The sequence below is a fragment of the Symphalangus syndactylus genome, chromosome 1 (genome assembly GCF_028878055.3).
Source record: "Symphalangus syndactylus isolate Jambi chromosome 1, NHGRI_mSymSyn1-v2.1_pri, whole genome shotgun sequence".
Lineage (NCBI taxonomy): Eukaryota > Metazoa > Chordata > Mammalia > Primates > Hylobatidae > Symphalangus > Symphalangus syndactylus.
The window spans coordinates 121,837,176-121,854,148 of NC_072423.2; the positions used below are offsets into that span (position 1 = coordinate 121,837,176).

At 46.4% G+C, this 16,973-nt stretch overlaps 1 protein-coding gene across 16 annotated transcripts in view; it reads right to left on the reverse strand.

Moving 5' to 3' along the window:
• The window catches only part of TTC21A (tetratricopeptide repeat domain 21A), a 31,183-nt gene that overhangs the window by 9,352 nt on the left and 4,858 nt on the right, over positions 1-16,973 (reverse strand). For 5 of the 16 annotated variants that reach the window (XR_010114144.1, XM_055281949.2, XM_055281943.2 and 2 more), the window contains exons 5-15: positions 16,802-16,924; positions 14,646-14,803; positions 11,221-11,305; positions 9,415-9,513; positions 8,230-8,422; positions 4,285-4,382; positions 3,920-4,120; positions 3,062-3,191; positions 1,022-1,179; positions 578-793; positions 200-438 (exon numbers count right to left, since the gene is read on the reverse strand). Coding sequence is in view for 14 of the 16 variants with exons in the window: in XM_055281949.2 (XP_055137924.1) it covers positions 200-438; positions 578-793; positions 1,022-1,179; positions 3,062-3,191; positions 3,920-4,120; positions 4,285-4,382; positions 8,230-8,422; positions 9,415-9,513; positions 11,221-11,305; positions 14,646-14,803; positions 16,802-16,924 (1,700 nt within the window). In the remaining 2 variants the exon portion in view is untranslated. Of the gene's footprint in view, positions 1-199; positions 439-577; positions 794-1,021; positions 1,180-3,061; positions 3,192-3,919; positions 4,121-4,284; positions 4,383-8,229; positions 8,423-9,414; positions 9,514-11,196; positions 11,306-14,645; positions 14,804-14,906; positions 15,040-16,801; positions 16,925-16,973 lie in introns of those variants that run through there. The other 11 variants (XR_010114143.1, XM_055281924.2, XM_063611516.1 and 8 more) reach the window with 6 other exon arrangements.

A 16,973-nucleotide genomic window follows, 5' to 3' on the forward strand; every position in this document is an offset into this window, starting at 1 on the left:
AGAAGGGCTCAGGGCCAATTCAATTCTGTATCGTCATCCATGAACAGGGCTTACTGACCATGGACAATTCCATACATTCATCAACTACACTCCAAGGACACATTCTGGAGACCCAGGTTGAAGAAATACCATCTGAAGGAAACACTCCCTAAGATACCATCGGAGAAGAAGCTGTCATTGTGCTGCCTGTGGGGCTTACCAGTAGCATCTGATGTAGAGGCACCTGTCTCTGAGGGTCTGCAGGTAGATGTTGGCCATCTTCTCTCTGGCTTCCATATAGCAGGACTGCTTGGGCGAGATGTTCCTTAGCATTTTCAGCGCCACGTCCACATTGCCCTTGCTCAGGACCAAGTCCACATTGGCAATGGTGATGTGGTTCTCTTCTGGTGTGCCGCCGAACTCATAGATGGTGTCCTGCATGACCTTGGTGGCCTCATGCTAAAACATGGGAATCAAACACACCCTTCACTTGATGCACAAGTAAACAGTGGGTGGAATCAAAGAACCTGGTTCCTGGGCCTACCCTGAGCCTCCAATGTGCCCCAGTCCCCAGGGAAGAGAGCACGGCATTTCTTACTAGCTCCCCATTCAGCCGGAGGGCCTCCACCAATTCCAATAAGATGGATGCCCGCTGACTGGGCTGCACAGAGGGCCCGAGGAACTTCCTGCCTTCTTCCTTCTTCAGAGCTGGCAATTTGATGACCATTTTCAGTGTCTTTATGGCCTCTGGATAGTCTCCAGCCTTGTTGAGGGCCCTGGCCTTGATGAGGTGGTAGAGGGGGTGATCTCGGACCTAGGAGGAGCACAGCAGAGTGTGGGGCTCCAGTTCACTGCTGCTACTGCTGCTGCTCACAGCAGCCAGGTCAGAGAAAGCCTCAGGAGCCCACTGAGCCTACCCCTGCCTTTGGACCAGCAGAAAGATCTGTGGGACACAGCTAGCCCCTGGGGCAACTCTCAGAAGGCAAACAGGGGCCACAGCTAGCTGGGCTTTGGGATGCTGAGAGGATGACAGGTCACCCACCTGGAAGTTGTGGCTGACACCCAGCTCTAAGCAGTGGAAGCACATGCCAAAGTTGCCCTGAGCCAAGTAGATCTGACACATGAGGAGATGGGCATCCACGGAGGCGGGGTCCAGCTCCAGGCAACGCTGCAGGATGCTCTGGGCATTCTCTAGCTCTCCTAGAAATAATATACAAACCTCTACATGCAGGGTTCCCAATGGGCTCCTAAGACCTGATATGCAAGGGCAGAATGAATTTTACATGTCCTGTTCCCCAGAAATATACAAAGTTGAGTATTTTAGCCAGTTTTGTTCTGCTTCACTCAGGGGTCCATTTCTAAAATTAAGACTACACAGTTGTTTCCTTGACTCAGACAAAAGACAGGAAACTCAAACCTCAGTGCAACACCCTTCTTGTCTCTGTAACCCTCAGGGAGATAGCTAAGTCACTTCACTGCTCCATCCAGAAGCTCAGGGGAACACATTAAGTCTCAATTCCCACACCTAAGAGCAAACAAAAGCTAGTAGTAACAGCAACTGTAATAGTTACAATTTAAGAAGCTCCTGCTCTATGTTCAATACTTGCAAAACACTTTAGAAAGTCTGATTTATTACTTGCCCAGCCCTGCAAGGTTGGTGCTATTGTTCTTGTTTTTTCAGATGTGGAACCTGGAGCTCCAGTGATATAAGCCACTTGGCTTGGAAGGGACAAAGTTGGCATTTACGTCCAGGCCTATTGGGTTCCTGAGCTTCAGCTCTGAACCCCCTGGGACTTGAAGGCTGAGGCGCCTCCCTGCAGACAGGCTGGTACTTACAGGGTGGTAGCAGCAGCCTAGGGGTTGGGTGTGATAAGTTGGTAGGGGCACTCTCTTCCCTTGCAGTCAGGTCTCTCAACAACTCCTACTTGGGATCCATAACCTGGTGGGTAGGGAGCACCTGCTTCTGGGTCCCAAGCTCCCTGCTCCTTTTTATGTGCTGTGGAAATGTGAAGAGGTCACCACGGCAACCTACGCAGCTGGAGACCTTACTTTGGGCCCAAATCTGCTGGCAGATGCCGGCACCCAGGGGAAGTTCTCTCACCCTGGCCTTGTATCCAGGATACCTTGAAGCTGTGGGGAAACCTGGCACCCAAATGAACATAGGGAGGACCAAGGATGAAGACAGGAAAGCTCTCAGCAGGAGTGCAACCCACACGATGCAATGCCAGAAGACAGACAAATGGCCACAGTATTCTGATCTCTTTGGACACTCCCAGAACACCACAGATCAGCCTGGTTTCCAGGCAGGCAGGATTGGGTGAGAGGCCACAGGGAGACAGTACTTCAGGGGAGGGCTCTGCATCAGAGAGGACAATAGAGCACCCATGGAAGAGTTTCCCTCTCCTTCCCTTTCTCTCCAGGGTCTGGGCCTTGAGAAGGGAGAAGGTGAAAGGTGCCCTGGAGGCTCTGAAGGCTTCATGGTACAGGGTTCTCACTTCTCCACAAGGCCTTTCTGGATACCTTTTCAAACTGCAACCCTGCCACCCCTGCATCACTACCCTGTTTCAGCTTCTTCCATAGCATTACCATGTTCTAGCAAAAAAATACGATGTGCTCCCTCATGGAGCTTGCATTGAGTTGTCAGTTTCCCCTTACTAGATGCAAGCTCCGTGAGGGAATTTTTGCCTATCTTTGGTACTACTGTATCTCAGAAGAAGTTCAATAACTATTACCAGCACAGATCAAATGAGTAAATCCACAAAGGCCTAGGTGGGAGAGACCCCTGTTGGTGAGAGGTCAGGAAGCTTACTAGGGGATGGAGGCTGGGAGTGGGCAGGCCTGTAGGATTATATGCCTGTGTGTGTGTGCGTGTGTGTGCGTACGTGTGTGTGTGTGTGTGATACCCCAGGCAAGGAGCATGCATGTGTGTGCGTGCATAGTACCCCAGGCAAGGAGTGTGTGTGTGTGTGTGTGTGTGTGTGTGTATGTAGTATCCTAGGCAAGGAGCCTGCAGACACAAAGCTCCATCAGGTGTTTGCAAGGCCCCACCTGGCTGTCAGGACCCTCCCCCCCCCCCGCTCACCTGAGTAATACCTGACCTGAGCCATCAAATACAGGGGGTCGATCAGAGCTGGTGCTGCTTTGACTACAGGATTCAAGATCACGGCGACTTGTTTAAGAAGTGGAGACACGATCTGGCCTGGTAACCTGGGCTGTGGGAACATGGCAGTGGAGGTGGGAGTAGGTTTGCCCTATTCTAAGAGAGACTCCTGGAGCTCCCAGAAAATGCTCTCAGTGAAGGAATTTTGCTTCATTCCACACTTATTTATTATCCTCTGTATCATCTAGTGCTTAGAGCATGAGCTCCAGACTATGGAACTTTGTTTTGTTCACTGTTGTGTCCCCAGTACTGAGAATGGTATCTGGCACGTAGTAATGCACTCAATAAATATTTGCTGAATGACTCATTACAAGGCACTGGGGGGATATTAAGGTGTATAAAAATGTGATCCTTGGTCACAAAGAATCCTGACTGGCTGGAAGAGCAGGACAAACAAGTAAAGACTAATATACTTCTTAGGGGGCTTCTGTGGAAAAGGAAGCCAAGTTCTTGTCTCGGATAAAGGCAGGGCCATGGGCCGGTGCCCTGTTCTTCCAAGTGTGGTCCCTAGACAAGCAGCATCCATATCACTTGGGAGCCTGTTAGAGATGCAGGGTTTTAGACCCCCCTATAGAGTCAGAATCTATACTGGAACAACCTCCCAGGTGACCTGTGTGCTGTATGTTCAAGTTTAAAGAGCACTGGACTCCCCAGCTGCCCAAGGTTCATCCCATCCTTACTTGTGACTGGCCAAGTAAGGTCCTTGCCTCTGTCCTTCAGATGGGCACCATCCAAACCTGTACTCCAGACCCCCACCATGAAGATAGGCCTTCCCCTAACCTGCTTGGGGCAGAAGAGCAAGTACTCCTTAGCAATGCAGACCAGGAAGTAGGGGTCCAGCTTTTCAAAGTACTCAGAGCCAAGAGGGATGCCTTGCATGCTGGAGAAGTGAAGCTCCGCTGCCTCCTTCAGGAGTGCTGTGGTCTCTTGCTCCCCCTTGTGCTTCTTGGACATCAGGAGGGCTTGGAGGAAAAGTAGCATCTGTGGAAGAGAGGACCGAGTCTCAGTGCCAATGTCAGCCTGGGCAGAGTTGGTAGGCAAGGGCAAAGTGAAGGTCCAGGCCACCTTGCATGCTTTCTACTGGGGGTGGGAGGACAGCAGAGGACATCATCCTGGAGCAACCCATGCTCCCAGGGAGCTCTGACCTCAGACTTCCCAAGGGACTTCTGCACCTCCTTCAGGAATTCCAGCTGGTACTCAGCTTCCTCCAGGTGGCCTTCTAAGATATGACACAAGATGATCCCTGTAAATGGGACAAAACAATGATGAGCAGCTAACACTGAAGCACAGCCAGCAGCCCATCAGGTCAAGGAGCATGGATAAGACAGTGGAAGGAAGATGTCTCAGCATAAGGGATCCTTTCCAACATTTCTACAAACTTAAAGAGAAATACATGCTCATGCTCAAGAATTCAAACCCTAAGGCAATGCAGAAAAACATTCCTAGCTCATGTTCTGGCTTTAACAATGTCTCTCTCTAGAGATAACCACTAGGAACAATTTGAGGTATAATATGTTACTACTATATAGACACCTCAGGCGTATATATGTACACATGAGCATACCAATGGGTTTAAAAACACACACATACACAAAGGGAATCAAATTTCACATACACCATTCTACAATCTGCTTTTTTTTTTTTTTTTTTTTTTTTTTTTGAGACGGAGTTTCGCTCTTTTGCCCAGGCTGGAGTGAAGTGGCACGATCTCAGCTCACTGCAACCTCCGCCCCTCAGGTTCAAGCAATTCTCCTGCCTCAGTCTCCTGAGTAGTTGGGATTACAGGCATGGCCACCACGCCTGGCTAATTTTTGTATTTTTAGTAGAAACAGGGTTTTGCCATGTTGGCCAGGCTAGTCTCTAACTCCTGACCTCAGGTGATCCACTCACCTCAGCCTCCCAAAGTGCTAGGATTACAGGCATGAGCCACTGCGCCCGGCCACAGTCTGCTTTTTTAAATTTGTATATGATAGTCATATTGTCCCATCTCTTCATACAAATCTACCCCATTCTCTTTGATGACAACACAATATTTTACTGTGGATGTAACAATTTATTACCCTACTAATTATTTAACTATTGCCCTACTGAAGGACATCTAATTTCACATTTACTTTATTTTTGGTATTTAAATACTACAATGCTATGATGAACATTTACATATGTTCAAATTCCTGAGGGAGCGCTGATGAGTCATAGAGCACATATATTTAAAATGCTGACAGATAAGGTCAACTTGCCCTCAAAGATACTTGAACTTATATTACTATTAAGAATTTAAAATATCCTTTCTTCATAACCTCAAACATGCTGTAGTTTTTGCCAGTCTGAAATACGAAAAGTAACTAGTTTTCATCAACACCTTTTTTAACTATTAGGGAGAATGAACACCTGTTCATATTTCCAATATAGCCTTTTCCTTTCTACTGTGAATATTCTGTTCACAGCCTGCCTGGTTTTTTTGGTGGGGGTGATTTTTTTTTCTCTTTATGTTTTATTAACCCTTTGTTGCAAGTGTTTTCTATTAGTTTGCCATTTATCCTTTAACTATTTTTACAGTACCTTGTCATGTAGTAATTTTCAACTTTTATGTAGTCAAATAGGTAAAATATTTTCCTTTGCAGCTTCTATTTTTTTTTTCCATGTAGAGCCACAAAGCCAAACTTTGCAGCTTCAAAGTTTGGAGTTAGGCTTAGAATCCCCAGGGAAACCCACGTTTCATTTAATTTTTATGGTTAATACTTAATTCATCTGAAATTTAAGTATGGTGTAAGATGAGAACTTACCTTCTTTTCTTTTTCATAATGGATAGAAGGGTATCCAACTAGGAGTTAGTGAACAACATATCAGTTTGAAATAAGGCCTGTTACATCCCATTTATCTATGTGCTTATCCCAGTCAGTGCTGGCCTCAAAGGGACTTAATTACTGTGGTTTTGTGATATGTTTTGATGTTGGGAGGACAACTCTCATCTGTTTGAAGCAAGCTATTCTACTTCCACAGGTATTTCTTCACTACTTTGGTATATCTATTCTTGACTGTCTTCCTAATCACCATCTTAGTTTTCAGTTATATCCATCCCACTATTTGGCCCATCTATGAAATTTTTTACCTTACAATAATATTTTTGATTTTTGGCAACTCTTTTTTGTTCCTGTACCTTTTTCATAGTAGCATGTTCTTTACTTATTGACATAATAGCCTCTCCAAACACTGAAGGTGTTTTGGGAGGAAAAGTCTTTTCTGTACTAGCCTTAACTCTGCTCCTCAGAGGGCTACTGCTTTGCATGTTCCACTCGGCCAATCTTTCACACTGCTAGCAGATTTATAAAGGAAGGACAGCAACTAGGCACATTTTACACACTGTTAAGGTCACTGATTTTGCCAGACTGGGCAGAAAATATGGTGACTCCAGGACATACGAGAGGGCGTGGCTTGGACTGGGAGAGTGGGACAGACATCCCGACCAGTGGACTTTCCTCTGGCTAACCACTGGGACTCTCCTCTTGAAGGAGGAAGTAGGGAAGGACTCAACCTGGTGGAAGAACATTCTAGGGAATTTTGCTTTTGTGCTGAGCAGCCAAGTCCTTTGGTCCTTCATGTCCCTGGTTACAGTGGGAAATCATCCAGAGCACTGCTCCTCTCCCTCCTGCCCCAACGCCCAATACACATCTCCTGGATTCTAGCCTCTGGCCGGGACATGGTTCCAATAATCCTCCTATTATCGCTCTCACTGCCCCATGGCATGCTTTCACACTCAGCCTCTGGTGACCCTGAGCTCGTGTTTTTCAGTTTTTCTTTTTCCTGGAACTCTTTGGGGAAAGCTGGTCTACTAAATTCTTTAGCTAACCCATCTCTGCCTATGTTTGCTTATGGGTTTCTAGATCTGCTTGGAATTCCCATGTATTTGACACCATTTGCCTTCCATCTTCTAGAAATGTGAAATTCTTCAAAGTTTCTGGTCCACGCTGCTATGTACTTTTTTTTTTTGAGATGGAGTCTCACTCTGTGGCCCAGGCTGGAGTGCAGTGGTACCATCTCGGCTCATATCAACCTCCATCTCCCTGGTTCAAGTGATTCTCTGGCCTCAGCGTCCCGAATAGCTGGGATTACAGGTGTCCTCCACAACACCTGGCTAATTTTTTGTGTTTTTAGTAGAGATGGGGTTTCACCATGTTGGCCAGGCTGGTCTCGAATTCCTGACCTCAAATGACCTGCCCATCTCGGCCTCCCAAAGTGTTGGGATTACAGGTGTGAGCCATCACACCTGGCTCATTACCTTTTAAAGATATCTTTCACTATTTTCATGGGATTTGGGGACAGAGGGAAAGCATGGATCTGAGGGGGTCAGCCTGACATGTTGAACCAGAAGTCAAGATAAACTACTCTGATAACTGTGCTATGCAGATGAGGAGCCTGGAGTTTAGAAAGGAGAAGTGACTTGGCCCCAAACACACAGTCCCTCAGAGCCACGGCAAGAGTCGGCCTGCCTTGAGCACTGGACCACACAACTTCCTCAACCCAAACCAAACACTGCCGTTTCAGAATTCACCACAGACCATGGAGTAGGGGGCTTTAAAAAATGTGTAAAATGGAAATGGCACTATAGAAAGTTCATTTGGCATTTATAGAAAGGATTTTTAAAGTCACCTGGACAGACAGGGAAATATATAATTCTCAGAGCTACTCTTTCTGGTGGTTTTTCAGCTCAGAGCCCTGAAGGAGGGTCTACAGAGGTGAATCTAGAGGCTCTGCATGTGGGGACTGGTGGTGAGTAGAACTGCCTCCAACCCCGGCCTGGGCAGCCTGAGAAGCGGCGGGGCCCACTGAGTATTCTCGGGCAGTCAGTGTAGACAGACACTGGAGGTCTAGTGGAGATCAGAGTGACTCTGATCATACCTCCGAGCATTGCTGTGCCTCTTACATCTATACTTGTCGATTCCCAGAAAGATACCCCATCATACATTGTACCCCAAAATTCACATACCCTCCAAGGAGAATGCTTTCCAGCACCTCTCTTCTGGACCCATGGAAGCTGCCCGGTTTGGCTCCCAACACCCATCCCCGAGCCCTGCCACACCTGCATATACCTGTGAAACCAGCCATGCCATCTTTGTCCAGTTTCATGGCTTCTGAGTACCACAGCAAGGCCTCTTTCACTTGGTTCTTCAGGATGAAGAGATAGCCCAGTTCTGTGGCCACATGAACATAGGAGGAGGTGGCCACGAAGGTGCGCTCGATGAAACTACACACTAGCCCTAGAATCACCTGGTGACTCCCACACTGCAAGAAACAGGAAGGTGGGAATTGGGAGATCAGTCAGTCCAGCCTGTATGAGCAAGGTCATGTCAGAAATGGGGGACACTTTGGTAGGCAGGGCTGGTAGGCCCAGGAGAGCCCAAGAGGTACCCTGTGTCTAGGCAGCTGGGTCTGTGTTGCTGTCTGGCTCCCAAGGAACCTCTCACTGGCCACATCTGTGGAATCTGCCTCTAGCCACAGGGTCCTCTGAGGGACCTATCCCGTCTGGTCACAGTAATTGGTCTAAGAAGTCACCAAGAGGTTTTTCAAAAATTGAAGCTGAATGAAAGAACTTCTTTTTTCTGTCCAGTAATAAGAAGTGGCCCCAAAGGCTGCCATCAGCCATGTTCCCTGCCATGTGTGGAGAACAAGGCAGAGAGAATCAGACACACAGAGGGAGAGATGGTGTCTATGCAACTCCACAGTTCTTGTTCCTGAGGTCCCAGAGTTGCCTTCATTCTTACAGCAACTACTTCTAGTAAATCTTGCTTTGGGGCTGAAGGGTCTGAAAGAGATACAGATTTGTTGGCAACCTGGTCTAGTTGAACCTTCCCTGATGTTTGAGAGGCCTAGGCAGACCAGCCTTCTCAGGTCACTTCCACAAAAAAGAATATGGGAGCTGGGCACCCAGGCACTGGAGGCTAGAGCTGGGTGTGGGTCTGCTGCATAACAGCTGCAATACCACCCGCTTTCCCCAAATAAGGCACAGCCCACTCCAAAAGCACTTTCAGACCCCGTCTCCCTGATCTTCATGGCATCTCTGAGGGGGCACCTAGGCTAAGGATGTAGAACCCACATGTCACAGTTATCAGCCAGAGGCAAGTAGGCGCAACAGGCTATGAGCCACTACCTGAAAGGACAAGTTTGAGCCAGAAGGGAGGGGTAAGGTACTCAAAGAGCTTCCTTGGGGAGCACAGGTCTCCTCTAAGGAAAGCAGGGAGAAGCACCATTTCAGAACCAGGAAAGAGCCTTCTTACCAGTCGGCTAACCACAATAATTTTTTTAAGATGGAGGCTTGGATTTTCAGGCTCCCTTGTCTCTAGTGCCTTAATCAGATTTCTAACGTGACTGGTAGCCTGCAGGGACAAAACAGAGAATGTCAACATGCAAGGTGCAAGGTCAGAATTGGGCCGTGGTTCTCAACCCTGACTGCATAGTAGCATCAGCTGGGAGATTTAAAAAATGCCCATGCCCAGGCACAACCTCCCAGAAATTCAGATTTAAGTGAATTGGAGTGGCCCAGGCATCAGAATTACTTCAAAGGCCTATAAGTGCAGCTCCTGGGGACATTATTCACCCAGAGCTGGCATTGCCCCTCTGTTCCTGAATTTGTTTTTTCTTTTCTTTTTTTTTTTTTTTGACTGCTCCTCATGGAGCAGGGCTAACCCACAGAGTAGCCCTTTTCCTGAGTTTGTGTAGAGAAGTTGCCTTTTCAGACCCACCCAGGCAGAGCCAGGAGCTAGCCCTCACTGTGTCCACAGCGCAGCCTTCCAGGCCAGCAGCAAACTAACTGTGCTGGCCCAGAAGCCTCTGCTCCATTTTGACATGAACCAAATGTAAGTCAGTACAACTATTCGAACTTTCCGAACTTTCCTGTACAACATATGAAAGGTTAGAAAGGTTAGGCAATTGGTCTGAGGTCACCCAGCCACCCAGGTCACTGACAGATTACAAAGCTTAGGTTCTTTCCCACTCCCCATCCAGGAGTAAGGAATTCTGAGTTCCCAGCTGCAGAGAAGTGCCAAAAGTAAAACCAAGGATGGTATGGGTCCACTCTGTTCAGTAAGTGTGAACAAAATTAGAACTGGGTAGCCAGCCCGGGGTCAGTGGATAGGTCCCAAGGTTTGAAGTGGGAGTAAAGCAGGGGCTAATGCCAAATCTCAGTTAGCTAAATGCTAAGTCTGCCCCTGGGGTTAACTTTCAGGCCAGGCCCCAGGAAGGCCTGCTTAGGGATCTAGAGTCACAGGGAGCTGAGGATAGTCCTATTCTCTTATTCCTACCCAGGGACGAAAAGGGCTGGGGCCTTTTTCTCCCAAATATAGACTCTCCCCTCTACCTCACCCCATCCCACAAAATCCACAATCTCAGAGTTGTGCAGAAGGAACCAGAAGCTTCCCCTTCCCACCATGACCCCTTAGAGACACTTGGTTTGCCATGCTCTCCATAGAGGCAATATATTTCACTGATCTAAAAGGCAATGCTTTGGCTAAAAACAAACCTTTTTGAAAATAAGAACCTGTCTGGGTATTGAGGTTTCACTAAGAATTCTAGGTGTTTCTGACTGCATTTGAGGGCTATTTTTGGTTTCTTTGGAAAACTACAAGACTTACGAGCATGTTTGGGGCCTGGTATTACCTGGCCAATGCCTGAGCAGTTCCAACTATCCCCTAAAAAAAAAGGCATTTCCTGAATTCAGAAATACTACCATGACTTCTACTATCAGTTAACATTGATGGAATTACTGTAGTGTGCCAGGGACTGTTCCAAACTCTCCCACTTCTTATCACATTTAGTCCTGTGTGGAATTCTGTCTATTTTACAAACAGGAAGCCTGAGGCTTATCCAGGTGGGGATGCCTGATGCTGCCTGACTCCCAAGCTATACAACCCAAAGAGTCAAACCAGAGCAGGCCTCCTTGGCAGTGAGTATAGGGGTGGGGTAGGAAAGAGGAAGCTGAGATCCAGGGGCTCCCTACAAGGGCTTTGGGTCAGGTGCACAGGTTATGAAGGGTTCCTCCTTGACTCTGTTTCAAGGCTCACCTTCTGAGTCTTCAAAGAACTTACTGTGGTCATGTTTCCTTCTCTTGCAAGCTCATGCACAGTTAGAATTTGGCAGGCATCAATATTGCTCTCATCTTTTTCTAGGATTCTTAAGGAAGAAGAGGAGGCACATGAATTGAGAGTATTGATAGGCAAGGCTGGGATGGTGTGTTGGCGATTTCTGATTGTCTTTGAATATCCATTCTCCCCTCTTCTTTTAATAATAGAACTCCCAAATTAGCCAGGCACAAGCTGCTCAGAATAAAGACATTTCCCAGTCTCTCTTTGCGGCTTACATTTGGCCATGTGACAAAGGTCTGACCTACAGGATAGAAGTGCAAGTGAGGCGTGTGCTGTCTAGTTGTGCCCTACCAGCATGCCTTCCCTTTCCGCCCTTTCCTCCTGCCTACTGTCTGGAAAGTGGCCCACGTGAGCATTATCCTAGGAATAGCAGAGCAACAAGACAGAGGGGCCTGGGACTCCCCAGAGTTAAGCTGTCATCCCAGCCCTGAGCCACTACCAACTTTACCTGGAGGAGGGATAACCTTTTATGTTATTTAAGTTGTGTATCTGAGGGTATCTTTGCCACAGAAACTTATTCATAACCCAACTAACCAGACATGACCATGGTGCCAGAGACTGGAGGTGGCCAGAAAGGCACTTGGGGGGCAGTCACTGTAAGATAGAAAAGGAACCTGGGTTTCAATTTTGTACCATTGTGAAGCTATAGCTTCTGACCATACTATGAGGTTTTCAATATTCTATTTCTTTATAGAAAGATTCTTTCCCATTTTTCAGCCTGTCAGGGAATGCCTTTCTGCTTAATAGCAGGTTAGTCTAATTCACATACTAAATTCCGACATGATTAGGCACAATCAGCATTGAAAAAGTTCTAACCATTTCTGATACTTCTGAAAGCACCGTAAACCTCATACATGTGAGAATTAACAAAAACTGCAACATACTTTGAAATAACTTATAGACCAAAGAAGAATCAAACAGATATTAGAAAATTCTTGGAGCCAAATGATATGGAAAAATATTACATACCCAAATGTGTAGACTGTGCAAAAATGGTACCTCGAGGGACACCCACAGACTTTAATGCTTATATTCCAAAGTAAAATTGAGAATGGTTGAGACAGGCATCCAACTCAAGAGTCAGAAAACAGGCCAGGCACGGTAGCTTACACCTGTAATCCTAGCATTTTGGGATGCTGAGGTGGGAGGACTGCTTAAGGCCAGGAGTTCAAGACCAGCCTGGCAACACAGTGAGACCCCATCTCTACCAATTAAAAATTAAAAAAACTAAAAACTAAAATTTTTTAAAAGTTAGAATACAATAGAAAAATACCTCGGAAGAAAGCAGTTGGTAGGAAATAATAAAGTTAAGAACAGAAATTAGGCTGAGTATGATGGCTCATACCCATAACCCCAGCACTTTTGGAAGCCGAGGCAAGAAGATCATTTGAGCCCAGAAGTTTGACACCTGCTTGGGCAACATAAAAAAAATAGCTTATAAAAAAAATAGCTGAGTATGGTGGTGCTTGCCTGTAGTCCTAGCTTCTCAAGAGGCTGAGGTGGGAGGATCACTTGAGCCCAGGGGTTCGAGGCTGCAGTGAACTATGATTATGCCACTGCACTCCAGCCTAGGCAACAAAGCAAGACATTCCGCCCCCCAAAAAAGGGGGGGGGGGCGGAAATTAATAAATTAGAATACACAAAGAATATAATACAGAATTTCTAATATAAAATTTCTATTTTATTAGAATATAATAGGAGCTATAAAACTCAAAGCTGGTTCTTTAAAAAGACTAATAAGAAAGGCAAACTTTTAATATTAATGAAGAAAAATAAGAAAGAAAAAACATATTAGGAATGAAAACAGAAACACATCTTTATAGAGCAGAGTTTTAAAATCAGTGAGGGAATTCTATGAATCTCACTAACTGGGAAAGCTTCCATGAGGGAACACGCTGGGGCAATGGATTCAATCTGTTGGCCCCAAACACTGTCTCCCTGCACATGGGCACAGCAGGGCCAGGGCCAGGGAGGCCACAAACACCCACATATGGCTTCAGCCAGGTGCTTCCAGGTGAGTTGCTGGCCTGAGGCCTAGCCTCCAAAGCAAGCTCCTACCAAGGCCAGGTTTACACTGTGAGAGAGGGAAGCTGAGGTCGACACAGGCATTACATGTGTGGTGCCTGTGGGCTGGGCAGGGTAGAGATATGTTTGATTTGGTACCAGCACCTCTCTATAAGATTCAAGTTCCAGTCATCAGCAGAGGAACTAGGATTCTTCCCCAGGGAAGGAAGAGGTTTGATTATACGCTTTTTTTTTTTAGACCTGTGCTATATATTTCCCTATAATTCAGTTACAAGTCATAGTGATAATTCATGGGCCATTAACTCCTTCTGGGAAAAAAGTGAAGATAACACATTTTAGAATGATTGCGATAAAAATAAAGTGTTAGAGTTTATTTTTATTTTATTTATTTATTTATTTTTTTTTTTTGAGACAGGGTCTCATTCTGTTGCCCAGGCTGGAGCACAGTGACACAATCACAGCTCACTGCAGCTTCAACCTTCCTGGGCTCAAGTGATTCTCCTGCCTCAGCCTCCCTAGTAGCTGGGACTTCAGGTGCACACCATGCCCAGCTGATTTTATTTTTTTATTTTCTGTAGAGACAAGGTCTCACTATGTTGCCGAGGCTGGTCTTGAACTTCTGGGCTCAAGAAATCCTCCTGCCTCGGCCTCCCAAAGTGTTGGGATTACAGGCATGAGCTACTGTGCCTATTAGAGTTTAAAGAGATAATTTTTTTTTTGGTTTCCCAAAAGCCTTGCATCAAATATCCTCCCCAAAGCGGTTGTCATTTTTCGTCACAATGCTTCCAGATCACTCTACATTTGGTGTCTGGTTTCTACACGCCCAATAACTCCTGAAATCTGCTCTCTGGTTTATGTACCCAGCCTGCTGCTAAAACACTTCTCTCAAAGTCACCAGTGACTTTTTTCCCCTAAAGTTTTTATTAAGGTATACTATACTCATAGTTTTAAAAAAAAAACCTAATAATGCAATATATTCTAGTCTCATTCTCCTGGCAGTCTTCATAGCAACTGCTTTCTACCCTGTAACTCTTGCTTTAGTTCTTTTGATGGGTCCTTCCCTGTCTCTTCTAAACAATAAGCCTTTACCCTCTGTTTCTTGATGTAGCCATCGTAGGCCACAGCTCCTAGTCTCATGTTATCATGTGTATTTTGTTTGCTTGCACCCATCCCCGCTGTCTTCCTCATCCCAATTTGGCCATAGTACAATTCCCAGTTCCTCTATGGGCGATATTTACCTTTCCATCTTGTTCTCCTGCCTCCCCAGCTTATAAGATGGTAAATACGTGCTAGCACCCTTGGCTTGGAAAGAAAGGAAGCTGCCCATTTGTGCAGTAGCTCACCTGTGTCCCATTTCTACTGTCTGCTCCCAGTCCTGCCGAGCTAAGAACAGCTGCATCTTCAGGACGAGGGCTGGCAGGAAGCTCCCTGAAGTCACAGTGATCTGGTTCACCACCTCCAGGGCCTCTGAGTAGTTCTGCTGCATCATGAAGTACATTGCCTGTTGGGAGCCGGACAGAAGAGCCTCCGTGAAGGGAGTGCCCATGAAGGGAGTTTGTTGGAGGGGGGTTGTCTCAGTGTCTCCATGAAAACAGGAACAGAACCTGACACATGGGCACTGTGGGTCCTCTCAGCTGGGCCAGTAGCCTCTCAAAGTCCCCGGGAGAAGGAGTGACATATCAAGGTTTACAACAGTCTTGGGTTCTTGGACAGGATGAGCAGGGGCTTTGGGGAGATAGATAAGCCTCAAGCTTGGAAAACTTAGCAGGCCTGGGATAGGGTAAGGTTATGTGAGGTCACCCTGAAGGGGAGAGGTGAGGTCACTGGGTGCTTTCCAGTTCCATAAATTTTCCATTCATTTCCCATTCACTTTTCTGTATTTCATCACTGAAATTGCTCGCCAAGGCCCAGTTTAGCAATTCTGAGTCAGTCAGGGTTTTCTGGCAACTACTTCTATAGCAAGGTTGTGGAGTTTTTTTGTTGTCATTCTGTCAAGGCCTACTGGGCTGTGGTCATGGCCTCTGCAGGCCAACACCAGCCACCAGGTTCTCCTCCAAGAGTCATGACACAGGTGCCCTAAGGGCCAGGGGGCAATGCTTCTAAAAGACTTGAAATTGGACTCTGAAAGGAGGGCTTCCCTTAGACCTACAGTAACCCCCATTAAGAGACTTGTCATTAAAAACAAGAGGATTATTCTGTATAATGAAGATTTATGTATAAATGTGTTCACTGAAGCACTTTAAGTGCATAACCGGAAGCAATCTCAATATCCAAACAATAGGGGACTGGGTTGGTAAATTACATTATGCTCATACAATAGAAGACTGGCCTTACATCCATGTTCAAACTGACATTTTGAATATTACACAAAGAAAATATTACATGAAGAAAAACAAACTAAATGACAATATGCCCTAGGGTGAAAACTACATTATAGACCAACACTGTCTCCCACCCCACAGTGACTGCTGTGTGTGGCCCACCCCCCTACCATCAGGAGCAGGAGAGCTGGCTGATGGCTCTCCATGGAGTCTCCCTCCAGGGATCACCCATGGTTGAAGGGAGTTGCTTTGTCCCAGGTCACACCTGTCCCTGGGGCAGCCCACCTCCAGTGTCAAGGCACTGATGGGGAGCTCACTGAAGGGGCATCCCGGCTTCAGAGTTCCCCAAAGAGTTGGCTGTGGCCTTTGCTGTGACTATTCACAGCCCGCCTTCTCTTTCCACAGGTGCTGGCCCCAAGGGTGCTCTGTGATAAGCTGGCTCACAATAATCTCCATTGCTTTCTGCCAGCCAGAAAACCAACTAATACACACCCTGGACCCAAGTATAGAAAGAAGACTAGAAGACATTGCCCTAAAATACTAACATTTGTCTTGGAGTGGTAAGACTAAGCCTGCCATTTTAATTCATCTGTTGACTTTTTTTAGGCTTCTGTTTTCTTAAATAAGTATGTATTCTTTTATAATAAAAATACATAAAAACAGAAGAAAATACGAGGACATTTTTTCTCTCAAAGATTAATTCCATGAGGTTCACAAGAGAAAAAAGAAACTTAAGATCAGAAAATACACAACATATAAAATATATACGAACCATCTCTTACGGCACACTAAATGAATTTAACAGGTAGAAAGAGGTGAAACGGGAAGGTCAAAATAAAAGAAGAAAGGGAGAAGTGCACTGAGTGAAACTAACACAGAGGCAGAGAGAAAGCCTGAGAGGGTCAAGGAAAGACAGACCTTAAGAAAGTGACCCTGAGAAGACCCCCATGCAAATGAGACAGAAACTCAGATCAAGCAGGAAGAAATTTGAGAAGTAGAGTGGACCTTGGACTGCTGTGTAACCCTGGGTTGGTTGCTGAACCTCTCTGGACCTCTGCTCTTTATCTACGAGATGAGGCATCTGGAGACTGAGGGTTTGGCCTGGGGGTACCTGGTGGGTCTCTGGTGCCAGTGGCCTGGCCAGGAATACTTCCACCTCTCCCTTTTCCACTGCCCACCTTTCCCATCAGCCCCAGCACATCTTTGGTGTCCTGAATTCCTTGTTCCAGGTACTCAATGGCTTTCTTCGCAGTGTGGGGCTTGTCTGAGGTGAGGTCCACCCAGCCTCTGAGCACATAGGCCTGGGATGAGAACAAGATGAAAGATGAAGTCCTTGGTCCTGCACAGCCT